The 27,062-nt window shown below is 39.7% G+C and overlaps 3 protein-coding genes across 8 annotated transcripts in view; 1 reads left to right on the forward strand and 2 right to left on the reverse strand.

Annotated features, from left to right (window-relative positions):
* On the reverse strand, nucleotides 1-14,270 carry LOC118417196 (chromodomain Y-like protein 2). The gene is made up of 7 exons (XM_035822650.1): nucleotides 14,140-14,270; nucleotides 4,397-5,513; nucleotides 3,587-3,873; nucleotides 2,296-2,471; nucleotides 1,419-1,629; nucleotides 658-801; nucleotides 1-227 (listed from the first exon to the last, which is right to left on the reverse strand). Exons 1-7 carry the CDS (start codon nucleotides 14,242-14,244, stop codon nucleotides 69-71), a joined length of 2,199 nt encoding a protein of 732 aa, XP_035678543.1. The 5' UTR covers nucleotides 14,245-14,270; the 3' UTR covers nucleotides 1-68.
* LOC118417198 (enoyl-CoA delta isomerase 2-like) lies at nucleotides 14,148-21,385 on the forward strand. Of its 4 annotated transcripts, none has more exons than XM_035822656.1 (11): nucleotides 14,148-14,298; nucleotides 15,370-15,535; nucleotides 16,018-16,116; nucleotides 16,574-16,652; nucleotides 17,221-17,324; nucleotides 17,723-17,795; nucleotides 18,138-18,240; nucleotides 18,592-18,712; nucleotides 19,413-19,502; nucleotides 20,096-20,239; nucleotides 20,884-21,039. In XM_035822656.1, the coding sequence occupies exons 1-11, from the start codon at nucleotides 14,243-14,245 to the stop codon at nucleotides 21,037-21,039; spliced, it is 1,191 nt and encodes a 396-aa protein (XP_035678549.1). In that variant the 5' UTR covers nucleotides 14,148-14,242. The 4 variants fall into 4 exon arrangements, with proteins under 4 accessions (XP_035678549.1, XP_035678548.1, XP_035678550.1 ...); XM_035822655.1 differs by lacking the exon at nucleotides 14,148-14,298 and adding an exon at nucleotides 14,379-14,624 and having other exon boundaries at nucleotides 20,884-21,385; XM_035822657.1 differs by lacking the exon at nucleotides 14,148-14,298 and adding an exon at nucleotides 15,106-15,129.
* LOC118417197 (transmembrane protein 143-like) overlaps nucleotides 21,207-27,062 on the reverse strand; it is a 7,433-nt gene continuing 1,577 nt past the window's right edge. For 2 of the 3 annotated variants that reach the window (XM_035822653.1, XM_035822652.1), the window contains exons 3-9: nucleotides 26,912-26,944; nucleotides 25,983-26,177; nucleotides 24,790-24,923; nucleotides 24,247-24,439; nucleotides 23,516-23,682; nucleotides 22,992-23,125; nucleotides 21,207-22,482 (exon numbers count right to left, since the gene is read on the reverse strand). In XM_035822653.1, the coding sequence (XP_035678546.1) occupies nucleotides 21,965-22,482; nucleotides 22,992-23,125; nucleotides 23,516-23,682; nucleotides 24,247-24,439; nucleotides 24,790-24,923; nucleotides 25,983-26,177; nucleotides 26,912-26,944 (1,374 nt within the window). In that variant the 3' untranslated portion in view covers nucleotides 21,207-21,964. The remainder of the gene's footprint in view (nucleotides 22,483-22,991; nucleotides 23,126-23,515; nucleotides 23,683-24,246; nucleotides 24,440-24,789; nucleotides 24,924-25,982; nucleotides 26,178-26,911; nucleotides 26,945-27,062) is intronic. The other variant, XM_035822654.1, reaches the window with a different exon arrangement.

Raw genomic sequence — 27,062 nt, forward strand, 5'->3', positions numbered from 1 at the left:
TTTTTACGTCATACATAAGCATTAATTAGTCTGTACAAACCAGCCGTAGCCTCTCACAGAAAGTCGGCTTAGCTGGATAGTCCTTCCCTGTCCACGTAAGACTTGATCTTTCGGAAACATTCCTTGTCCTCCCAACGTTCTCTGAGCATGTCACACTCGGCCTCATTGGTTGCCAGAAGCTTGGCTTTGTGTTGCTGCCTTAGCAAGGCCTTGGACATGGCAAGTGCCTGGGAAAAAAAATCAAACATCAGTGAATAGGTTCATCAAGTTGATGAGTCACAGGATAATGTATCCTTTGTTCACAACCAAGTGGTTTTAACGTTGATGAATGTCAGACATCAAGGTAAAAAGATACGCCAAATAGCCTTTACTCAAGCAAATGGATTTGATTTTGGAAATGGTCAGACGTTTCAGGTAGCATCCAATACCTTTTGTCAGTGACACTCTGGGGAACTGTTGACAAGCTGCTGTAGTGGCAAGTGGTAAGTCATGAACCTGTAAGTCATTTGTTTCTTCAGAGGATGTAGTTTACATCTTATACAACTTATACTTGTATACTTTTCAAATGCTAAACTATAGTACAATTTTTCTACTGGGACTATCCACAGTAGCTACTTGATGAAGCAGCTGTAAGATTGAACACTTAGATGTAAATACCTTAGCAGAACAGGTTGTCATTTTGAGCACTCTTGGGATGACCTCCCCCATAAGGCTGGTCGGCCAGAAGACTTGTGAGACCAGTCCTTTGCTGTAAGCCTCTGATGCTGTTAGTCTTCGGCCAGCCAGCAAGACATCACTGGACTGAAACATGACATCAACCGTCACATATAGCCTCCTTTGCAAACTTCTGGCGAGGCTGGCTTTTATTTTATGGGGTGGGGGAGTGGTTCAACTTTGACTAAGGTTCTTAAATGCTAGGGAAAAAGTCTGCCGTGGAAAAGAGTTTCGCCCCGCTCTAGTGGCTTCAACAGACTTACAGTTTCACTGAGTACACTTTCATACAAAATTGCCATTGAAAGTGCACTCTTTGGAAGATCAGTTGTAGATATACAAAAACAACTTGCAACAGTGCTTAAATCTTCACACAATCTAACAGTCGAAATCCTATAGCATAGGATAGGGCTACTCATAAAAGACGTTGTATCTGCAGCAATGTTGAAAATACTAATTTGCCTCTGAATTTACAAGACATAGATTTGAACTATACATCAGGCCAAGTTGATTTGATTATATCGATAACGTCCACACTCGCATCAATTTCTATCTGCTTCCAAAGATTTCATACTGAAGGCAACCTTTTTTCACACCAAACTTTTTTTATTCCAGCTTGCAACAATTTTGGAGTTCCCAGAGATTGTCATCCATACAATCATCATGGCCTTAGTAATAAGTTACAGGAATGTCAATGAACTGCTCACCAGTGCTGTGCCCAGCACCAGCGGGAAGGTGTAGGAGGAGCACCCTTCTGGCGTCTGTCCAATCTGCATGTATGGCATCTGGAACACAGCCTTGTCGCTGGCATACACAATGTCACACAGGCCGAGAAGCGCCGCCCCGAAGCCAAATGCAAAACCGTTGACGGCTGCCACAATCGGCTTGGAGAATTCAATCAGCGCCTCCACCAGCTCCCTGCAAGAGACAGTCAACAACCCTGCAGTTAGGAGGATATGTGAGCCTGGACTGGCAATGTGCAGGAGCCATTAGCTGGTAATGGACACACTATACCAGTACACAAACGCTCATGTAATCAAGACTTCTCTGTTTTTGTTCAGTCACAGTGCAGGCAATTTCGACTACCATTTCAGGCAAACATACAAATTCACCATGGCTTTTAAGCTGTCAGATCAGACAGAAATATGACACCCATGCATTATGTAACTAGGTATAGTTGAAATGCACTATTCTCTAGTTCTATGGTACTTTGTCAATCCACGAACAGAATACAAAATACAGTAATATGCTTTGTGGCTCAATGGTGCATCTTGGCCTTCCTTGCACAAATATCTCACCACTTTTAAGAGCTCAAATATCTTATGACTTGGTGAAATTTTATCCTGTGCCTTGTTTGACTGTAGTTCATAGTTCTACCTCAACAAATTTTACCAACTCTGAACTGTTCTTCCTGTCTCTCAGCATGTCTGACCCTTGCAGTTATCTTCCTACTCACTTCATGCCAATCTATTGACAGCGGATTCAACTAATTACAAACACCAAAAAAAAAAAAAAAACAGACTCCATACACAGGCTATAAGGGGAAGGCAAAGCCTAAAACAACGAAAATGAGCTATTTGTTACCTCAAAGGTTCAGCCAGCTCAGCTGCAGCTCTTCTCCTCCTCTGGAAGCCCTGGGTTGCCAGGTAGGTGATGTCTATCCCCGCACAGAAGATGCTTCCCGATCCGCTCAGAAGCAGCAGCTTACTGTCGTCGTCATCTTCTATCTCGTTTAAGGCATTGGTCAATTCTTTCATACCCTGGAGAGCAGATGGGAAAGTCCTACAATCAGATTTGCTGCCCATTGTCAACACGATTTTGTGCTCAAGAAGAAAAGAGACAATCCTTCTAGCTATTGGAGGGGCCTAATTACCATCTATTTTTATCAGTGTGGCACATACAATTATGCCTATCTCAACGTCTGTGAAAAATGGAGGTTGCGTTTTAGACATTTGTCTGTGTGTCAATCAACAAGATAACTCAAGAATGGTTTTCTTATCTGCTTTGTCTTTGGTACTGCAGCAGACCATATGGTTTTGATACTACTACAAATCGACTGACTCTAAAAAAACAATAACTCTATGCTAGCTATCAAAGGACAATCGTGGACACCCACTCAGAACTGTTACCACTTTAACTGAAACTGTGTTATGTGCCTTATATTTATAAAAGTTACATATCATAATGTTTCTGGCTAGTACACTTATGCTTTCATTTTATGTCTAATGTTTTCCCAAGAGACTCTTCGGAGTCCATCAATCTTTATCATTTGATGGAATTTCCGGAGGCTAATGACAAAAAAATTAAGGCCACTTTGCCATACTGACAGGCAAAATTGGCAAATCAACTGTTAAATATAAAGAATGATTATGGCAAATCATGTGGGGGGTGATCATGAGTTGTTCAGGGCTTTTTCTAAAGTACCCCCATGCCCTGGCCAAGTGCCTTTCTCTGGGGAATGGATCTTCTAATGAGCATACAATTTCATTCTGATTGACAAGGGATACTACATCATCGTACATGGCCACCTCTTTGACAGGGATTTTTCCCTTTGGACAGTCTTGGAATACCACATTATAACTTAACATTCTCTCAAACTTCCCTTCCACACCATCCCAATGCTCCCCCTTGCAATTTTTTTCTAGAAAACCCCCTGGTCGTTGATGACAAGACAACAATATCCTGGTTTGTTTTTTATCACCAGTAGCTTGCAGCTCATAACAATCTTCATCAATAAACACAGCAATTTGATGATAATGTACATGTATTGGCAGATGTAATATCAATCTGTTTCAATTGTTTGTAATCTTATGTTTTCACACTCCAGGAACTGAGGTAAGGAATACTGTACATTAAAAAAAGGAGTAATTGTTACCTGTGGTCTAAACATTGGCTTGCCTCTGCAGCTGGGTAGGAGCTTTATGTGAGTGTATCCCTCTTCACTCCTCAAGGCAATGTGTTTGTACTTGGACCCCGGTCTCTTGACTTTCCTAGGCAGGGGCCGTCTCGTCGAGACCTCACTGTCATCGCTGTCGCTTTCACTTGCTTTCGTCCGGTCCTCCTCAAGGGTTTTGGGGCCAGATTTCCTGGGAGATCTCCTCTTTACAACTCTACCGACTTCGACAACACTGGCCGATGAGTGGCTCTCTGTGTCATCAGATTCTGGAAGAAATATCAGGACACAGATGTTTGACTGAATTCCAAAATGAATTACTGAGTTTATTTATTCCTTTATTGGTTTGGCTTTTCAGCACGCACAGCCAGGGCTGCCCAACTAGCCTGTGGCTATTACAAAGGGCTAGCCCTGCTGGCAGAGACAAAGACAATACAGATAGAATTTGACATGGATCTGATAATAAGCAATAACAATATTCTAAGTCAACTGAGTTGTCCAAAAAATGACAGCCATACTGCAGTGTTGAAATCAATTTCAAGACTAACATTATCAAATAGAGTAAAACATATATACAACAGACCAGCTAAACAGTTTTTGTTGGGTCACAGACCACTTTTTGTTGGGTCCCAATGACACAAACATGGAGAATCGTGTCAAAAGTAACCACCTGTCCACAAAGACCAAAGTGGTATTCTTGGGCAGTTTGCCTGTATTAACAAACTTGACAATTGACACCAAATTTAGCATCATAACACAAACAGTTCATGATGAAGATATTGATTCCAGTACCTGTGTCTCCATTGACATTGACCTCAACAGACTCTGACGCCCGACTTCTCGTCCGTCTGGAGATCGGTGCCTCGCTTTTCTGAGAAATCTCTTCTGCCGACAAAGGGTTTATCGTGACGACTGGCGACAGCTGCTGGGTTGTCATTTGTTTGACACTATCAGGGCACGTCACAGATAAACTCTCAGACATGGGGAGCTCTGACAGCTTGCTGTGGGATAAGGGGAAATTGTCAGCAGGCAGCATCCTCAGTGGGCTTCCTGGTTGGTATGGCATTCTTCTGGTCGGGCTGGTAGGATCACTTGGAGATTTCTGCGCTGAGAACGAGAGACTTCTCTGTCGATGTGGAGAGGTTGGACCCATCAGCAAGCTTGGTCTCCTACTAGGGGGGGTTGGAAGTACTTTGGGGACGACGTGTTCATTTTCAGCTCCAACAGAGAAAGAGCTGCTGCCTTCACTGGCATCGCTGATAGAAGTGGTTGTGCTGGAGACCTCAATATCCTTCTCCTGGCCAGAAGGTGCTTCCCTGTGTCTCCTTTTGGCTCTTCTTGCTGGAGAAGGTGACTTGCGCTTTCTCTTAGGTGATGCAGTTCTGGCCGAAGGTATGTGGGCTTCCTGTGCGTGTGTTTCCTCTTTGCTCATGGACGTTGACCTCTGCCGTTTGGGCGACACAGACCGACGGGGAGACTGCGACTTTTGTTGCCTTGCGGCAGGAGACCTTCTAGGTGAGACGGGTTGACTGCCTGGCTCCTGCTTGATCTCAGTGATCCTCGGAGGGGACGCACCACGCTCCAGCGACCGTGTGGTAGTGGGCCCGTTGGGGCCGGAACCGTTGGGAACTGCATTGCCTGGCAGCATCTCACTAAGAATTCTACTCCTGGATCGGGACGGCTGATTGGGGTTGGAGGAGGTGACGCGTTCAATGATCTTGTTCTCGATCTGCTGCTGCTTCTTCAGCAGGAATCTCCGTCTGTTCTCGTAGAAGGCGTGTATCATGTCGACACACCCCTCCAGGTTTGATATGGGCTCCCAGGAGTCCTCCTCGCTGCCGTAACCCTTCCATCTCACCAGGAACTCCACTCGACCCTTCATCTCCCTGCGAGCCTGCAGTTTCTCAACCTGAAATAAAATGAGACAAAAACATCACTCAACTTTATCTGGGAAATCTTTTTATACAGGAACTTGAAGAGATAAAGTGTAAGTAAATGAAACCTTAGTCTGGTCTCTGAGTTGACATCTTGAAAAGATGACTGTCATCTGTTGTCTCAATTCTTCCAGAAACATGTGATAAATCTTAGGCCACACCAATTTAATTTCTTGGTTCACGGATTCGCTCGCTCCAATTTTGTGGGAAAAAAAATAAAAATAAAAATTACCACTCAGCAAATTTTCACCATTGATGAAACCATTCACCAACTTTCTGGTGTAGCAAATTGCCCTTTATATTTTAAGCTCCTTAAAATGTGGGTATTATTATTGCAGTTATATTTTTCATTCATGAAGAATGGGACTAACATAAAAACTGACACTACTTTTGTAATTTTCAATGAACAGGTGCTATTACTGTACAGTAATAGTGTTTTTGTACCTTTTTCAAGCTGAAAACTTTTAATTCTTTATGTTTTGGATAAGCCCTTTCCTTTACCCCAACCATTTTACAATTTTTATTTTTATTTTTATTTCGCCCTCTCGCTCCGTATTTTTTATGAAAAAATCCGTGAACCAAGAAATCAAATTGGTATGGCCTTATGAATAGATAAATAAATAAAGAATGACTATGTACAGAATGACATATTCAGACATATTAAACAGATTGATAAGATTACCAGCTCTCTTAGTATATAATGTCCTGAAGTGGTGCATAGCACATTTCACATAAGGGAGTCTTAGTCTAAGAGATTATATTTAGTCTTTGTATGCAAAAACATCACAACATTGTGATATATTTATAGCCTATTTTTGCAGCAAACACCGTAGTTGTTGATGCTGTTGAAAGGTTTCATATCTGCATATATGACCAAATCTTAGTACTTAGATTACTCATTTTACACTCTTTTTATTTCACCTTCTAAGCTTCCAAGAACTCAACTACAATTTATTGTAAGACTTTCAACCTAAATCTAGTAAATTTTTCTCAGCTACATTACGACAATGAAAGCCTATATGACCTCATGAAATTTCTTTGATTGATACAACTGGAGTCATGGAAATTACGATAACTCCATCAGTATCCATGCATAATTGAGTCCAACCTGACATATCTGATGTCTGAACCTTATCTCTATGTCATTGATAATGCTCTTAATGTTGATGCTATTTCTTTTTTATCACTTGGAATACAATGATATCATTAATTTCAGAACAAGATCCTTATGATATCCTACAGTGAAAATTGGAAAAAGAAACTTGAACAGATTATCAAACCTTAATACTTTATCTTCCTGAAATGAAAGCGTTCTTTGCTGCTGCTGCTTTGTCCCTGATACTATGTGATAGATTCCAAATGGCAATGCACCAGCATCACCATCTGCTACCAGATCATGATCAGACTTTGAAATAAGCAGTTGGATAATACCTTTCTGTCCTGAACAATAATATCATCATTCTTCCAAAGGGAAACGTGGGAGCAAAATCTTTAAAACCCTTTTATACAGGGGACAGCTGGACCAAAACCGAAAACGTGTTTGAAGTATTTCTTACAACAATGGTTTCCATTGTCCTCTGGTTCACAAAGAAAACGAGAGAATATTCCAATTCCACATGGAAAATTACGTTTTAAGAGCAGTAATGATTACGTAAAAAAGGATTATCCGTACAAAAACATTCTTGACTTATCCCTAATAAGTTACCTACAACCTTTTGGTGCCAGATCAGTTTTGTAGTCAGGCAGGAGGATGAAGGTTATTACAGCCATTTTTGCCTGCAATACAGATCAAGCGGCCGCTGGGGCGCTCTATATCCCCATTGTCTACTCCAGTGGTAACTGCTCCAGACAAAGGAAAGGATACAAGAGATGGACAATACTAGCTTTGCAGCTGAGTACAAACTGTCTACAGACTGTCCCAAAGTGGCTGCCAAATGCATGCTGTGCTGTTTTCTTCCAACAGTGTTTCTTTTGTTCAATAAATTAAGGGGTGCCAGTGTGGGAGAAATCATGCAGATGAGTATTGACAGTGGTAGAATCGTTAGGTGCTACATAGTTTTTAATCTACAATTCAAATACACAAAGCTGTACTTTGATACAAAAACAAAACGGAAAATTCTGTGATCTGATTCTAATATGTATGTGTCTGAAAATAAAGAAAACCGTACTTGCATGCCTCTAATTTTACGTACTGAACTTTTATCATTTTATGTTTCTTATATATGGCCCATCAAAAGAAATCTTAAAACACGAATATGGATATCAGTTTGAAAGCCACTCTTCTTTATTGGCTAATACACATATGAAGTTGTAACATCACAACCTTCAACTTCAGTTGTTTCCAATGTACAGCAATGTCAATGACATGTACAAGGCAACAGCAGATGGAATTTCTCAGAAACAGATCTAGACAAAACTTAGAAGCACAGACAGCCACAGAGGACCATGAAGTTTAACACCTTTGCAATGTGATATGAGAACGCTGTTTATTGGTCTAGACATCAAATGTTAGTTGCTACTGCCTTGCATGATTTTTCTGGATTGAGTCTCTTGATAAAAATCCATTCATCACTCAGCATTCCAGATTCTACTGCATAAGCAGATAAAATTTTGCAGATAACAAAGTGCAAATGATTCAAAGTACAAATGATTCATAGAATAAACAAACTTAAGAATAAATCAAAATACACATTTGTAACTGTGAGAATAAAAAAAGGCACATTAAGAAAAAAAATGGACCAACATAAACATTTTTGACCTCAACAAGATAAACTGTTGGACATCATCTGGTGAGTGTAAGCAAAAAGCCTGAGAGCCTGTTCAACATTGACATGGAAGCAGGTATTCAGCTACACATGGGCCAAGTAAGCTGAGATCCAACTGGCCTTGGGGCCATATTTTACAATCATGTGTGGCCTATCCTTGCCTTCAGTTAAATCCTGTTCAATAATGTTTTGTCCACAATTAAATATCAATATGTTCAGCTGCAGCAGTGCAGCAGCAATGAGCTATGGCAATACAAATACTTTCTTCTCAAAATATACATGCAAGTTGTGGTCTCTCAAAACTGACTTAGCTACATTACACATAACTATAAGCAGGCTGGCATACATCTAATGGTAAAGCCCTAGATGTATGCTCAACCATCTGAATTCAGGACTCGCAGTGAGACTTTGGACTGGCAGATACATTGACCTTTGATTATAGGCACGTTGAACAAACCTTTAGTTACATTCACAAACCCAGTGGTGCCTATTAAAACTGGAGGTTCCCACTGCTTTAATTCAAAGCAGACTAATTGGAATTCTGTAAAATACCGGGGCATAATCATCATGACTAAATGACAGTATGAACGATGAACAGAATCTGGTTGAAACAGCCTTGCATTGGTGATGACTGATACATCAGGAATTACATTCCAAAGACAGCTAAAACATATATAATGTAGCATGAAATTTACAACCATACTGTGGCAAATAAACCTTTAGCTGTACATATGTGTTCCCACTTTAAACCATTCCCATTCAGAATCCTAATCAGCAGTTGCTACCATGTGTAGTTTATTTTAACTTCAGCATAATTGGACAGAGATGCCCAAAGCCTAAAGGCCACTTAGCCTCAGATCTGATCTCATTTCACAAGCATTGCCAGGTCTAAAAATTCCTGGGTGCATATGCAGATTTCTGCGTCCAAAATTGTGCACCCTATCATTGATTTTGCTGCACACCATTTTTTAAAATGCTCAAGGTTACAAAGTACTACTGACAGTATTGTGCACTAGCTTATAGCATGGTCATGACTATATTTTGACATGACACCCAAAATATCCTTTGTGCACCTAAAATTGTTACAAGCACCAGTGTACCATGCATTCCCCAAAGTGAATTTCGAGCATTGACTGTATGCTTCATGCAGCTAAGGTGCATGAGACAGGACCTGCCTGTTCTGGGTTAATTCCATTGTGCTGTCATGGTTGCTGATCTCATTAGGTACAAAAAGGATGAAAGACAGCCTGTGTTCCTGTTTTTAGACTTGTTTGATGACTGATTGCATCAGTGTGTGAAAAACAAGATTGGGTTGTTCTACATATCATTGCATTTTAGAGGCAAAACCAATGATATTCTAATCATACATCAGGCAATTTTACAGTCATCTTTGACATTTCTTATAAGTTGAGACTACTAGTAATCTAATCTTCAATTCATGCCCAGTTCAATGTCAGGACTTTCTTCAGAAGCCAAATCTTGCATAAATATGCACAGGGGTACGTAACAATAATATATCAATAGTAGAAATAATGACTAAAATAATGTTACATAAAGGCAAAGACTGCTGTTGATTTTTAAACATTGCTTCTGGTAAATCTTGGCAACATGGATTACCCAAGACATATTTCTGTGTATGAAACAAAGTATCTGAATTCTGGAACATCGAAATATATATATGTTTGTGCTGCTTTAAGGTTGGCTGCAATAAAATCTATGACAGTTGATGCTGCTCATGGTCAACAGCTGTAGAACCAAGTCTTAGAAATTAGACGTTTACTGAAAGGCAACTGCAAATAAAAGTCCAAAAATTAAGTCTTGGCCAACAGCTAGAACATCGAAATATATATATGTTTGTGCTGCTTTAAGGTTGGCTGCAATAAAATCTAAGACAGTTGATGCTGCTCATGGTCAACAGCTGTAGAACCAAGTCTTAGAAATTAGACGTTTACTGAAAGGCAACTGCAAATAAAAGTCCAAAAATTAAGTCTTGGCCAACAGCTAGAACAAAGTAGAAGGGAAGACAAAGTCAAAACAGACATCTTGGTGGCTCACAGCAACAGAGTGGATATCCAATGGTCGATGAATAATTGGTTGATCTTCTCTAGCCATGGCAATGTAATTCCTCAAAGTACTGTAAAGACATTCATTGACATCTATGTATATAAATTATGTATAGAATTTTGACACTGACCTCTGACCTCTCAGCTACTTGAGACTTATTTAGATTAGATTTAAGCGTTGTTAGGTGTAAATAAGTAATGTGTTAATGTTGTATCTTGTAATGTGTTTTTGTAACGACTCCAGGAAGATTAGAGATGCAATTTCAATTGTAATCACTAATGGAGATCCGTTGAATAAACGAATAAACTGTCCCAGCATGCCAAAGTTCCTTTTTTTCAGCCAACAAAAGAGTTTGGTGAAGTTAAACAATCTTTCATATGATATTGACAGATATATAACATATGTTACATGAAATACTTTGAAGATGTTTGATGATAAACAGGTTCCTAAACCTTGCCACTTCTGTTATTTGTCCCATGACCCCCAATGTCCATGGACATTGAGGCACTGTAGAAGCCAGACTTATGGTAAACAAGCAAGGTCGTGCCTGTCATGCCTCGTGGGAACACACAGATCTAGACTATACACAATGGGAGTTGTCTTTTAAGCTTGCTGTTTCTTTGGGCACACAGAGGAGCTTCTCGTGCGAAAGCTACCCCTGCTTATCTCTGACCAACATTTGCAACCTTTGTAAACTGGAGACAAATTTTAATACAGCATTGGCAAAAAAAAAAATCTCTCTCTTGTTGCAACACAAAACTACAGGCAGGCTGATGCATTTGGATGAAGGCTTGCATATAACAATTGGCAGCTGCATGAACCTGATGCCATCAATGGTCATACTCATGAGGGTCAAATGCAAATGACTGGTGTCTGTTTCTGGGTGAAAACAGATGAAAAACATCAGGAATAGCTCAACAAACTGTATTTCCAACTAGTAATATGTACCTGGTAACCAGTATGAGATATGTGGGCTGTCTAGAAATCCAATACCATGGGGAGTTTTCCCATGAAGACTTGAATTTCACTAACAAATGGTCTTTGTCTGAACAATACAGAATCAACCATTAAATGTAAATAATATTATCTCAAGAGATATCCCACTAGTGACAGTTTTCTGATGGCATATTTTGCTATAAACTACAACTTAACCTTTTACATCATATTATACCAATTTTTAAGCTAGTTGCTTTGCAGAAGCGTTGATAGTGTCTACGATACTCTTTCAAAACTTGATGGTAAGCCCATAACCTATGATGGCTAGCTAAAACTAACACAGAATGCTTAGTGATACCACAGGAGGGATAGGGAAAATACATCAACATCCAAGTCTTTTAGATCTAAGAGCACCATAGTCAATTGATTGTCCTTGCAAAGCTTTCAGGGACCCAATCATCAGCCATGGTGCGGCACAGTTGAGATCAATTACCACATGTAGCCTTCTGGCAGTAATGCCTGAAGATTTTAGTTGTGGCCTTGACTCATAATGATCACCAGCTTGAATGCACCGCCAGTATACTAGTCCTTTACATTTGCATATGCTGATACCTGACAACCAAAACCAAACAACACATTAAAGCAACATCATGGAAGTCGCTGAAGATGTCTGGTCAGAAGGCTATACTCATCAATTAACCAGCCAAAATCGTAGTCTATGAATCATCAAACAAACCATCAAACTCCAACTGCAAAAACGTAGCTTGTACCTTTGCTTGTAAATAATCTTACTGGTAAATAATTTTTACTGGTAATCTTTTTGTGTAGATCTTATCTCCGGGCTTGAATCAAATGAGCACCAGTCTGACTGCAGTTAACCAAAACCAGTTAACTACACATGAAACTTCAACCAAAACCAAATACTACACTGTATTAACAGCTTCATGTTAGTCATTGAAGATTTCAGAAAGCAACTCTCGTCAGCAAACTGACTCAAAATCAAAATCCAACTACCTCTGGCTAATGCTGCAAAAAAGTAAGTTGCATTTTAACTGGTAAATAATTTTTACTGGTGAAACTTAGTTGGCCTTCATGGAATATTGCCTGAAGATCCAGCTTTAAATCAAGTAAGCACCAGCTTGAAAATATTAGTCAACTAAAACCTAATGCTACATGGATGTGTGGAGGTTGTTGAAGATATAAGATGGCAACACTCATTAACCAACCAACCAAAATCTACAAATCAAACTGCTTCAGCCAAGTGTTGTTCAAATCAATGGCTTTCTGTGTGTATTGTCTAAAGATTTAAGGTCCGGCCTTGAATCAAATAAGCACCAGCTTGGAAGTACCAGTCAACCCAACCCAAATAAAACGTACTGCTAGGGTTACCTATCCAAACCGGGGCCTAGTCCGGCTGTTTTCCTGAAGTAAGAATAAAGTCTAACAATTATGACAAAAATTGCAAAAATTATATCTTTTTAACGCTTTGCGTGTTGTCTTGTCTTTAATATCATACCTAATCTTTTTTGCAAACTACCCAGTCGGGCACCGGTTTGGAAAGTCTAACAATTATGACAAAAATTATATCTTTTTTATGCTTTGCGTGTTGTCTTGTCTTTAATATCATACCTAATCTTTTTTGCAACCTACCCAGCCAGGCACCGGTTTGGAAAAGTGACCCGGGCATATTGTGTAAGCAACATCATGGATATCATTGAGGATGTCAGAAAGCAACACTCATCGACCAACCAACCAAATCTACAAAACCCAACTGCTTCTTGCTTTTGCTGCAAAGAAAGTAGCCTGCATTTCAATTATGATCTTATCTGTAAGAAACTTAGAAAGGTAGAAGTAAATCCCTTCACAGGAAGTGACATCACCGACCAGGGAGGAAACCCAATGTTTGCACTTTGGTGTGTCATGCATACCCATGCATGGCTGACCCGAAGGATTTCTCACGTTACTGCAGTCTGGGTTTACATTTCACACCTTTGTGTTCAAACTCCAGTTTTTCTAGTAAAAGGTCTCGACAAGAAAGCGACCCCTACATCAGTCAGATACTGGTACTCTACAAGATTGTAAGCAGGAACGTGTAAGGCTGTGAATCACTCCAGAAGTTGGTAGAGCGCTGCTTCCGGTGTCCCGCGGCCCAGCTGGAAGTGGTGATATCGGAATGACAAGTTGTGAATGGCTTTTGTCCACCTCGGACAGCGCCGGCCGTTGCCGGACAATGCACGTGAAAACAAAAACCCTGGCGCCCAAATTAGTAAACTGACCGACATACATGTCAAATATTAAATTCGCCACTTCTGAGCATAGTTATCTTTAAGTTTAGCTGTTGGCAGCCACATCTAAGGGCGCCCCAACATGCCGTTCCTGTTTTATCGCGCGATAATCCACATTTCAAACTTTTCTACTTTTGTTTGACAGCTTTTTTCCGCAATCTCTAAAATTCTTAGGTACCCAGGCACAACTTTTTGCTAACGGAGGACAGAGGTTGTTCTGGGAAACGCTTATCCTCCTCGCTTGGGAAGCTGCGTGCACTTTAAGTGATTCAACCTCGAGAGAAATCGGGAGCACTTGAGAACATTCTTTGTTGTTGCTGCGCACGATCTGTCGTCTGGCTGTCGGGCAGACCGGGCGGGCTAGCAGATCGCGACGGCGAGCGCCAAACCACAAACGACGAGCAAAACCCTACTTTTTACGCACAACCATCGCCTAAATCAACCAAATTTCACAACTCTACATCAATTGTGACCAAGTTATCAACCTACTGTACCGAATCCGAGAGAATAGGACGACGTTTAGCGGTGGGAAAATTTGGGATCGGGCTTACCTCGAACTCTTCCGGAGGAGCCATTTTCGCTGGCTTAGTTGGGCGAAGGAATGGTGACGTAACGAGAATTTGAATATCGAACAGCGCCACAACTCTACTGCGCATGTACAGAACTGAACGACGGCAGAAATACGACACCAGCGGGTTTTCCGGTCAAAGGTTAGATTTATGGAATAGTCCACTACCAATCGTGATGAGGGTATATGAATATGTTTATTGGCAATAGAAAAGGTTATTGAACAGATACATGCCATATTATTTAAATAATTGGTAGCAAACAAAGTAATTTTAAACTATTAGCTTAAATAGTTTACCATTTGTACACAAATCGTGATAATATTTTTTTTCGAAAAGCCACCTATCAAAGTTTCATCCCTACGATAATGTGGTATCATCAACAAGTGACCTTCCAAGAGATCAGAAGTTATGGCGTCTGCTCTGTGTTTACGGTTGTCATCTACGTTTGCAGGTGGTTTATCGGCCAGGTGAGTAACCTTTGTACAGTTTTGTAATGTGGTGAAGTAGAGGAGTCTTCAGGCTTTTCAAAAAGTACTTGTTCAGCTTCTCAAACCACTGGTAACACACTTTATTTCTGGATTGAATTTGAAGTGGGCACACCTATACACTAGTAACGTTACACGTAATACAAACAAGTTATTGTACCGATATCAAATATCTATATATCTCATCGTTGATTTATTCAATAGGTAGGTTAATGAAGGTGTCATTATTAAGTAAAGATTTAGCCCCTTTGATATTTGATAATCATCGATGACAGAGTGTTGGCAGAAGTGTGAACAACATATACAGTATAGTTCTCCTACCATTCCTAGCATGAAATTTCACATGAGTTGGTAAATAATTTACCAACAACCCAGGCCAGGTGAACTTTTTATAACGAACTTTGACCCAGTGTTACATCACACATGGGAAAAAATCACGTCCCTACAGCACTCACGTGAGACAGTAGCTGAGGGAGACCGCATACTTGTAGTTATCCATTGAAAGTTTCTTTATTCTCAACCACATTTATGATCAAAAATTTCTGTAACCATCTGTCACCTTCATTGGGTCAACGGTGACCATACTTCACTGCAGCTAGGTGTTATTGCTACAGTGTTTCGATGCTTTATGTGGTCCCAAACGTATGATTAAGTAGTTGTTTTTGATAATCTCTTCAATGATTTGACCTAGATGAAAATGGGTGTGTAATCTAACCATGCTCTGTAGGTGCTTGCTGAATTCGAGAGTCCAAAGGACACAGTTCTTACACATGGGGCGGACAGCCTTTGGAGCTCACGATGCTGCGTTTGAGGCAGCCAAGGAGAGGCTAAACACACTCAAGGAAGAACCAGACAATAATGTCAAGCTGCAGATCTATGCTCTGTTCAAACAGGTATTAAATGATTACTAATGAATAGGTTAAGCAGAGTATTACTTGGATGGAGGCCTGGCAGACCTCTGTCTGGTATCAGCCATACGGTGATTAACATCATTCACAGCATCCCTGTCTTGTAATTAGCCAGCGAAAGGGTATGTCACCCCGTAAGGGACGGTATAATCCCGTCGTGTGTTAGCACGTTGACCGATGATGATGATGATGATGATGATGAAGCAGAGTATCTGCAACTGTAGGATATTACATGTATTATGACATAAGAAATAAGTCTTGGAATCTCTCACACTCAAATGTGAAACAAAGATGTTTCAGGGCTTGACATACCAGTTACCAGTATATCCTTTTAAAGTTTGTTGATGTCAATGTACTGTTAAGATAGTTTTTATGAATGCCTGGCTGCCTTACATGGCAGTAAATAGCAGTGTTATAACCTAGGCTATAGCGTAATATCATGTTGAGCATGTTTTTCTCCCCTCCAGGCTACCAAAGGACCGTGTAACACCCCCAAACCTGGAGCTTTTGACTTTGTGGGACGTGCCAAGTGGCAGGCGTGGAGCGGCCTGGGAGACATTAGTCAGGTAGAGAAGATGAAAAGCCTCTAAGTGATGAAATTACATGGATATGACCAAAATTTATCCGTGGCTGTCTAGGATCTACATTGTATTGGACAAGGTCATTCAAGGAACATCATATCCTACTTGTGGAAGCCAAACATCCAAAGAATTTTAAAAAAAAAAGTGACAGTAGTACTGTTGATTTAACAGGACGTGTGGACCCAGAATATATATAGGAACAATAGAGAAGTTTCTATTCATCGTTAGTTTTTATTGTTCATTTTTTGCTGGTCTTTGCAGCCTAGCAGTTATTTATTTGAATAAAGATGTAGGAGAAAAGAGCAGATGTCAAGCATTTAGGAATGTCAGCTTGATACAGTGTATATTCTATCAATAATTATATTGTTTACTGCACCATTTTCTATTCTTATGATGGAGCGAAATCAACTTTTCACTGTACCTTTTTTAAAAATCCTCCAAGGATGAAGCACAGAAGCAGTATATAGACATTATCAATGGTCTTGCAGGAGAAGAATCACCTGCAGAGACAGAACAAGCAGGTGAGTTTGCACACTTCAGACAAAAATCAGTCCTATTTTGCAACCCATGGACATCATTGAAATAGATTGTCTGGTAATATCATTCATCATGTTGTCTTTTTAGCCTGATTAAATCTCACTTATAGTAGCCTGCCCAACTTCCGGTTTGCCTCTTCTGCAGGGAGGGGCCAGTTACAGCCCTGGACAGCAGAGTGTGTGTTACACAGAGTTACTAGTATTGTCTTTTAATCTCAAAACAGATGTTGAAAGGGAAAATCATAACATTTCTCTAGACCACTGTTTTTGGCAAAGCATGTACTAGTATCTTTTTGAGGAATACTTACCTTTGTCAAAATAAGTAAAATTGTTCTTGACTTTTCCTGTCCATGTATGAGAAAATAGTCTGGAGGAAATTTGTAATTCTCCATTTGATATTTTTTGTACAGCTAGTATAGATATAACATTACAAACAACCTCCATTAGCAAAGAAGGTCATAGAAGGTCAAAGACATTATAGATACATCATTTAAACACATTTAAGACAGACTCAGTCCAATAACCAGTTCAATTTTTTCTTATCTTTTTGCAGGTGAAGAAGCCAGTAGCTACAAAGAGATAAAAGTAACCAAGGAGAACAAAGTCTGCTCCATCTTACTCAACAGGCCTGCTAAGAAGAATGCTATTACCTGGCTGGTGGGTAGATTACCTTATAGAATGTATTTGAATTTGTCCAAGAAGTCATAGTTAATAACTATAAGGTTATCTAATACATGTACACACATACAGTAGCTGAAAAGAGAAATATATATGTGGCACATCAAGTCTAAGATTTTACCTCCATTTTTACCACCAAATTATTTTTGGTGTGTCAGTATGTGTGTTTGTCCCCTCAAGGACCCCTACCTTAGTACCTAGTCAAGGGACTAGATAGGTGGGTTTGGGCCTTCTAGTCGTTATCCTTGTTACTGCAGCAGAAATTTTTGTATCACGTCCCTTTGCATGCTATGGTCTTGTTCTGATTGATTTTTGTCTTCCAAACGATGACCATTGAAACTGTCATATCAAAAGTAGATTATGTTGTTTTCCTGCAGATGTACAATGAAATTGTCCAGGCATTGGACGATGCTAGCAAGGATGACTCTGTCACTGTTGCTGTTATAACAGGTATATCTATGATTGCTTGGATATGTGTAGTACTCACAACATTGTCCAGAACTACCATTAGAAAATCAATATTATTGAGAGTACATGTACTATTGTATTCTAACTCTTTTTGAAACAACAGAAGTTGCTTTGACATATGTAAAGATAAAATAAAAACGTCTGTTCCAGAAAAATCTAGTAGGGGTAGCAGTAGGCAATAGATCCACCAAAACAATCAATTGTTTAATGTCAGAAAACTTACAAGAACTGCCTTTTCTTTAAAAATCTAAAGTGCGCTTCTTTCATCTCATGCATTAAATTTTCATAAAACAGCTTTAAACTTGTTTTTAAATCTTTGTGAAGGTGCTGGTGATTACTACTGTAGTGGGAACGATCTCGGAAACTTCATGAACATCGATCCCAAGGACATGCCTAAGATGGCTCGGGATGGCAAGGAACTGCTCAGGTCAGTCTAGTTTTAGCAAAACAATGTGCTTCTCAATAAAGTTACAAATTATGTGACTTGCAACACAAGAAAGTTGACTTACTACAATTTTCAACTTATCAGCTCCAGTCTTTTTCAAGGAATGGACAATCCATTGCTTATGTGACGTCGAAAATTTCAGTGTTGGAACCTCAAGTTTAAATTCATCCAGAAGGACTTCTACTAATACAGATGAACTTTCAAGTCACCTAAGTAGGCGTATTAACTGTGGCGCTTTATTTTGCTCAAAATGTCAAAAGCCATGTTTTATGTACATTATATTTGGAGCCTGAAGAGTACCGGTACTTAGGAAATGTGTTTTGTGTCCACCAGGCGATTTGTCACTGCCTTTATCGACTTCCCCAAGCCCCTGATTGGTGCTGTGAATGGTCCTGCAGTGGGCGTGTCGGTCACCGTCTTGGGTCTGTTTGATGCCGTGTATGCTACTGACAAGGTAAGAACACTTTCTTGCAGGTAACAATAGCCTCTACCAGGCTCTGTGGATTGGTGGTCTAATTGTAGAATTGGACAAATAGAATCAATAGTACGCTAGGGGAGTCAGCCGGCCAGAAGAATCTGTATCCTCACAGATATATAGATTGTTCTGGCTGGCTGACTCCCCTAGCGTACTATTCTTCTTCCCGTTGATGCCCACAATCTTGAAGAAGATTATACTGGCATGTTTGGGGAGTGGTGACGCTCGCACTTGTCGACGTAATCCAATACTCGTTAGTCCATTAACAGTCCATGGTCGATACCCCTGAATCCGTCAGTTGTCTAGGTAGGCTGTTATGAAACAGAGGCCCGAGACACAAATGACTATTGACTCTATGTGTCCAATTTCTACTATTAGACCACTCCACGGAGCCTGGTAGAGGCTAGGTAACAAAACTAACATGTGAGAATGTGGTTCCTAAGAGTTGTTGGTTATCCTATCCTGTTCATATGACACAATATCTTGTTTGCATTGAGTAAACTGGTCTCTTATTTTTGAAGATGCAAATATATGATAATAAGCACAATAATTCCTCTTGAATTTGTGACTGTTTGCTACCTGAATATTCATTATGAACACAAAGTTACAGAATGCAAATTATGACTTAGCAATATTTCCAAATCATTATTACAATGATTTTTGTTTTAATGTGTTGTAGGCTACATTCCATACCCCATTCACCGAGCTCGGACAGAGTGCAGAGGGCTGCTCTTCATATGTATTCCCCAAGCTCATGGGTAATACCAAGGTCAGTACAGATTAATGTCTTTTGTGGATATTTTGTAAGCTTATAATTTTGCTACAACACAACACTTGTAAGCTGTGTTGCAGCAAGTGTGCTTTGATGCATTTGACTACCCACGGACAGGGTTTTTAGTAAAGTTTTTACATGACATATTTTGTATTATATGTCATCTTCCAAAGACAGCTTGATATGAAACTGAATTTTATATGGTTTTATGTATCCATACTAATTGTATAGTATACATTGTGCCTTATGCCAAGGACATTTCATTTGCAAATTCTTGAACACCTATCACCAAGATTTAACCATTGGTATCATTTGCAGCATTGTTACTCCCTATTGAGGTGTTCATGAGAGACAACTACACTGCAGAGAAAACTGAACAATGTTTTCCAAAAGCCAGCCACATCATAATTTTTGATAGAGCTGTTGTAAAAAATTGCTCAATCTTATGGAAAACGCAGCATATTTTGATAGAGTTGTCCGTAACATTTTGTCAACCTTCTGTTTTCCCCTATTGTCCATCTGCAAATGTAGTAGCACAAAGTTACAAAGACGAATTCAAAATTAAAAGTCAGTGTCATTTCCTCCCTCAGGCTAATGAGATGCTGCTCTTCAACAAGAAGCTGACTGCACACGAGGCATGTGAGAGAGGCCTGGTGACCGAGGTCCTTCCTCATGACAGCTTCCAGAAGGAGGTGCAAACTAGGGTGGAGTATGTCGCCCAGCTTCCACCACAGGTTCGTAGTGCATTTATTTTATCCGGAGGTGATTTTCTGTAATTCTCTTTCCAAACATGGGAAGACGTTGATACAGAGTGTACAAATTGGTAATTGGTATGTCAAGTTTCTGTCAGTGAGACTGTTTTTTTCCCAAACTCATCAAGCTTGTGAAAGTTAGACAACACTTATGACAGCTACAAACTGTTTAGTTTGTAAAGTGACTAAAATCATTTTAGTACAGGTAATTCCATGTGACAGGGTATACAATTGACTTGTATTTTCTAGGATGTAAATGGACAATAACATTGTTCTTACAGCCATATAAGCAATATGCATAAGTCGTGTATTTGTGTATTTGAAAGTCTTTCGATACCTCAGTCCAGCACAGGCAAGGATGCAGCTTTACGTTTAGAATTACCATGCAGTAATGTGTAAAAAGATTGTATTCCCTAATCTCCAAGCAGATCTTGCTGTGGCAAATGGGAAGGAGTTTAGCCAGCAGAGGAGTGTTCGCTGTGGCCAATAACACTCCTCTGCCAGCGAAACTCCTTCCCATTTGCCACAGCTAGATCTGCTTGGAGATTAATATGTATCCCCCTCTACACACACACTTTCAATGTACTATTGTAGGAATAGATGCAACCTTTTCCTTTCCTCCTCAGTCTGTCAGGGAGGGAAAGAAGCTAGTACGGGACCAGGAACGAGAGGACCTGCACAAGGCCAATGAAAAGGAGTGCGAGGTGCTGGAAGGGAGATGGCTGTCAGAGGAATGCGTGCGGGCTATCATGAGCTTCTTCACCAAGAAAGCTCGCTTGTGATGGAACAAATTCATCCCATGTTGATGTATAATGTATTGAACTACTTAACTGTAATTTGGACCCAAATTTTCGAATGAACAGCACCAGTCTTTGTCATTCCTTGAACAGTTACATTTTTGTAAACTAGTTCAATAATGACTTCTACCAAGTTGACACAGATGAACTTTCAAGTTCAGATGTATAATGTAGTTTGCATAACTGTGTGAGATTTAAATGATTGGTGGACAGCTAACATTCTTTGGCAACAATAAAGCTGCATAGACTATGTTCTTGTTGCTCTGTACATTTGCTTCATTTAAGAAAATAATATATCATGCAGACTGAATAAAACATGTCTGGGTTGTTACAGGATGCTTTGTTCAATTCTTCAAGCCTTTTTTTTTATTACACTGCTTGTACATGTAAACAAACTTGTGAGCCAAAACTTGGCTTAATATGTGATACTAGTAGTTGATATTAGGATACAGATATGTTAAATTGAAGCAGCATCAACACATTGTCTACAAACTTTTGACATTCAATAAGTTAACCAGCAGGAAACAGTGTTGTTTCTTGGCATGAAACACCATACAGTACAGTTCTGGCAAGAAACAATGGCACCATGAGGTCATAATGGGTGTTAAAAGCACATGAATTTGATTCATTTCCAAGTTGATACAAATCTATAATAAATCATCCATTGTAGGTCATTTCCAGTAAGCATAATGCTTAAAACTTAGCACATAATATTTTTTCTATTCTTTTATTTTGACTGCAACTTTTATAGTGCTATGATATATAACCTATCACTCTGCAACTTTCAGCTTTGATATGTGGCACTATACTCAACATAGTCACCAAGAGCAGCTATCAGTAAGCTCTAAATGATGTACTCAGCACACTGTTACCCTTGCAAAGAAGATGCTGATAGTTCAACTATGGGCCACTACACCTTACCTTCCTTTTCTACTTGTGTTTGGTCTTTCTGTAGTCTGTTATTCTCCTCAACCACATCTTTATTCTTATGTGTCAATGATTCTACTACATCTTCTGCTTTCACATCTTTGATGGTAGGAGTTTCGTGAAAAGCATCGGGAACGCCTTTGGCATTGTCCAACCGCATTTCTATTATATGTAGCCTTGTTTTAACACTTTTGGCAAAGTCTTTCATGGTTTCGTTCAGCCCTTGCATATTCGACACCATGGAATCTAGCTGCTGGACATCAAATTGCGGTTGGTGATGCCTGTGGGAGGTGGACTGCTGCGGGAGTTGTCGCAGGGCAGCTTCGATGGGAAGGACGTAAAGATGGCGCCGCCGGTCATCATCAACGTCATCACCCGTGAGGATACCGAACGTCTCCAGCATCTTGATTGCGTCGGATGAGTCGAAGGTGATCTTGGAACCAGATTCCAGCAGGATCCAGCGGTTGATGAGCTCCTCCAGCTCAAACACGGTGATGCCACCTGGAAAGTACAAGAAATATTTGATTTCCAATAAGATGTATGAACTGGTAGTAGGGTTAACGAGATGTTATGATTTAATTGTGTTGTGTTAAGTGCCAATGATCATACAACCGATCACGAGGATGTCATGGTGACGCAGTGGTAGGCAAAAAGCAGTAATTTGATGTGCTAATTTAAATATCAATTTTTGATCCAATCTTCTGACGTCCTAGTAGGCACCGGCTGTCAAATACCCCCAGGTATAAACAACACCAACAGCAATCGCTCGTACATTCCAACACAAGTATAAGCCTGAGAATCTTTAGTTGTCTGAACTGCCAACTTCATCAGGGTCAAATGACCAATCACTGTCGTAGCCTAGTTGGAATTTCAATGACAAAATAATCATACAACGAATTTGACTGCTCATTTAGAGATTTACCCCACTTGGCACTAGATGAACAATTAAAATGGGAAACCAGGTACACCAGGTAAAGAAAGGGTCAAGCCCAAAGATTCATAATTCTAACCTCTGATGATGTCCCCTTCATCCTCAGCCTCCAGTTCCAAAGGTGAAGTTCTCCCCAGCAGAAATGTGTAGACAAGAAGTGCCTGTTTCACTGACTCCTCCTGAGCTCTATCCACTAATGCAGTAAGCAGCCCCCTATTGTAAATACACAAAATAGTTAAAGCACTGCATGTATTTTCTAAAGTGAAATGTAATACTGAAAATGGTGGATGGCACTTCAGTACCATAAACATAAAAAATATATCAAAATGTCTGGAACTGTTGGGCTACAACCACTAAAGCTTCATGATTGTACTACATTATCATAGTGGACAAGTATGAGCTTCTATGGAAAAATCTCGCAAAGTCCAAATGGTCACCAGAAGTTTATGTCGAAAAGAATTTTATTTTTCATTCTTTGATTTCACTTTTTTACTCTCTTTGACTTTTATCGTTGTTGCTGCATTTAATCCCTTACAAGTATTTGCATTTTTTTGGGAAAGACCACATAAAGCCATGAATCAACCAAACGAAACAAAGGGGTACCTGTTACTTGATACGTTTTTGAAGTACAGTGTTCTGGACAGCTCCAGGAGATACAGGTTGCGTCTGTTCTTGTACACGGTCCACGACCGAAGGACCACAAAGGCAATGGTTGCCGCCAGCATCAACAAGATGGGGATCTCTAGAGATGCCATCACCAACACAAGACGCTGCAAAGATGAAGTATGATATATGGTTAATCTCCAAGCAGATGCTAGGAGGAAACATTGGAGGCAGATTGTATCAGAATTTGGAGAGCTAGAAAAACAGTTTCACCTCTCAACAAATTCTGCTTAGAGATTGAAGAATTTAGAACACAATGAGAAAACTAGTTTGCATGTTACATCACAGATGCTAGTCTGGTTGGTTGAAACTAGAAAAGTTAAATGTATCAATTTGTATAAATGACACTCCCATTGTGTGACTGCAATAATAAAATTCAATTTACCTGTCAATGTTGTCCACAGTATTTGCATCATAGTCACATGAATATAAGCCCCCTTAACATTGAAGTTACAATATGCCACTTTCTGTGGATATTTACAGCATACATGAGCTGTATAAATAATTTTATGTATTGTGTTGATGTGACATGTACTACGTGTTATCCAGGACCCCACTGTAAAGCAGTGTGGTTACACTGAGTTGGGCTACCCTGGCTAAAGAAAACAAAAGAAAAAAAGCTGTAAAAATAAAACCTTTGTAATACAACAAAAAACAATTATTAAGCTTGCCTGTATGATGACACCAAACAATGCTATGAGGATGGTTGTGTACACCATGCCCTTGTCTGCACGAGTCATCCGTATGCGTGCATCAGGTAACAGGTGTTCTAGCGCCTTACAGGGGATGTCTTTAAAACCTTTCAGGATCAACTGCTGGTCCTTCTTCAGACGAGCTGCCACTACCACTCTCTTGTAGAAGTATCTATCAAATCAGTGAAATACCGGTCGTTACGCTCAGATTATCAAAATGCTCCAATAAAGTATCTTAGACAAATTAGAGGCACCAACATATGAATTTTTACTCCAAAATTGCACAAATTTTGAATATGTATACTTTCATACATCACTATGGTCCAGTATTGGTATTTCGTGAATGTTGCTATGCAATATTTATGCATGGCAACAATTCAACAAATAGCTACAGAGAGTATAGGTTGTCTAAATGCTGCTCCACCATGAATACATCCCAAATCAGGGGACCCCAAAAGACGTAATAAAACTTCTAGAAGCAATACAAAGATCAAAATCAAAGATTTATGAAGTAATCCCAACTTTTTCTCTTTCTCTACAGGATTGGCCAGCTTTCTGTAGACCAGGCTATACCACGCTGGTGACTGATCATGTATCTCTTCCTTTCCAAAGGCCCAGAACTTCAGGATGGCATATGCATCTGGATTCACATCAACCTGAGAACAATACATAAAACTTCCTGTTAACATGTAAAAGTGGGGTTCAAGTGCTACCAACTGACCAGTCCAACTGGTTTGGAAAGCTTGGCCTAACAGTTATGGTGTTGGGTTAGCAAGCTGGCAGGCCAGGGTTCAAATCTCAGGAGCCAGGAGACTGTTTCTACTTGCCTCTCTTATGTGTTTCAAGTATACTTTGATATAGAAGTTTGCTCTGTCTTTTTAACACAGTCAAAGTATGCTTATCAAATTTTCAACTGTTTCTTGTCTTCTATGTAATGTAAAGAGTCCAGTGGTTGGTGACCCTGCCTTTGGATCAAGAGATCAGGAGTTTGAATCCCGACTGCTGTTGCTCACCCAACATGTACGCTACTGGAAAAAAGGCACAGTCATCAGGACAGGATATTAAGCCATGTTTCACTGTTAATTGTGCTTGTTTAAAAGAGCTAGGGGATGTCCCCTTGTTACCAAAAAAATATAAATACTGAATACATTGTATTTTCTGACCATTCCGAGATCTGCTCTCCTGTGACATAATTGGGTTTGAGCTCACTCTTTATTATTCTTAACAGCTTAGTTCACGTCTGGCACAATGACTTGCATAGTGGGTCATAGGTGACTGGAAGTTTGTATCATCTGCTGCCCGAGTTTTTTTGCAACACCTCTGGGATGGAACCTTCATAGTACATGTACTATTGCAATTGGTTTGGCTGTCAATGGGTGTTGGGTAATGAAATTATGCCTCCAAGAAGCTTTGACCCTCACCTTTCTGGCAAGAGATGTATCACAGGCAATCAGTATACACAACAAAGACCAAAGAGGCAGTTCTGAACTCTTTGTTGAAAAGATATATCAGAGTTCTTTCATGTTACAATTCTTGTAATTTTGACAACTTGTGGCAACATTTGTTAGAATGGACTCTCCCAAATTTCCCTATGCAATAATGGACTCTTCCAAAGACACCACCATGCAAAATGGACTCTATTTATCTTATGACCACGCGATTGTATTTATTGACAAGAGAGCAGAAAGTATTAGCTGTACTGTGTAGATTCTTACCATGACTCCATTTTCAGACACGTGATCTTTCAACGCCTCTACCACCACGTGACGCGGCAGCTCAATGTAGCTCGCTTTCTTGATGAGTGACGACAGCTTCTGTATCAAGAAGAACTCGTTTTCCACCCGTTCGTGTTCTGTCATGTGACGTGTAGCGACCGTTTCCTTGTCGGGGTTCACCGGGTCAAACATTGTCTGCATTTCATCAAAGCAAATAAGAATAAACAAAGGGCAAAACAAATTAGAGTAATAAGATTCTGTTGTAGATAACAATGCTCAGTTATCAAATGCTGCATTTCTTTAAATTAAATGTACCAAATTTGGGGATGTATTGGGTACATCTAATGAAGCATTTTCCAAGAGAAATTTTGCTGATGAATTTTGACACATTTTGCTGAGACACTTTCAGCTTGAAAAGGCACCAATTGCTAGTAATTACCTGTAATTTGTTATCCAATGATATGTCTATAAATGTGATGAATTACAATTGATAAACAATTTCACAAATACCTTTTCACTTTCAATAAATGCAGTATGGATTGGGATATTTTCTTTAAGGCAAACTCATTTCCAGAAGCAGAACAGTGTTATTCTTTAAGATACTTTCTTCTTCTTGAAAATACAATTTTGAAAAATTCCATTGCAAATGTAACAGAAACAGAAATGGACCATAGCGATCCCAGGATGACATACAGTCCTACAACAGAATATTGCTTCCCTTGCAAACTGAATGTCAAGTTGTCAATACAATTCATTTTTTTGATTCATAGAAAAAGAATCTGCAGGAACAGACCATCTGTTTCTGGGGTTGAGTTCCCCTTTAAGCATGACATTACCTCATAGATAACATCAAGCATTGGAGGTTTGCATCACATGCTTACACATCAATCTAGACTTAAAGTTCTGACCTAAAGATGTTGCAAACGCACCTCTTTGTCCGGGTTGATTGGATCGAAGACATGCTACATCGCAAGCAGCAATAACAAACAAAAGAAAATTAGTGGAACAATGCACAGCACACTGTTACTTTTCATGAAAAGCTATGGAAACAGAAAAAAAGAAGAAAATGGTTGGATGAAG

Source organism: Branchiostoma floridae, chromosome 6, assembly GCF_000003815.2.
Source record: "Branchiostoma floridae strain S238N-H82 chromosome 6, Bfl_VNyyK, whole genome shotgun sequence".
Taxonomy (NCBI): Eukaryota; Metazoa; Chordata; class Leptocardii; order Amphioxiformes; family Branchiostomatidae; genus Branchiostoma; species Branchiostoma floridae.

Excerpts from the sequence above, each read along its gene's own strand:
- LOC118417198 (XM_035822655.1), top strand. The coding sequence starts at position 14,566 with ATGGCGTCTGCTCTGTGTTTACGGTTGTCATCTACGTTTGCAGGTGGT. Across the intron at positions 17,796-18,137 it reads CACTGTTGCTGTTATAACAG|GTGCTGGTGATTACTACTGT; the intron begins GTATATCTATGA and ends ATCTTTGTGAAG. Across the intron at positions 19,503-20,095 it reads AGCTCATGGGTAATACCAAG|GCTAATGAGATGCTGCTCTT; the intron begins GTCAGTACAGAT and ends TTCCTCCCTCAG.
- LOC118417196 (XM_035822650.1), bottom strand. The coding sequence starts at position 14,244 with ATGCGCAGTAGAGTTGTGGCGCTGTTCGATATTCAAATTCTCGTTACG. Across the intron at positions 2,472-3,586 it reads AGCCAATGTTTAGACCACAG|GGTATGAAAGAATTGACCAA; the intron begins GTAACAATTACT and ends TCTGCTCTCCAG. Across the intron at positions 802-1,418 it reads TGGTGCTGGGCACAGCACTG|TCCAGTGATGTCTTGCTGGC; the intron begins GTGAGCAGTTCA and ends GTCATGTTTCAG.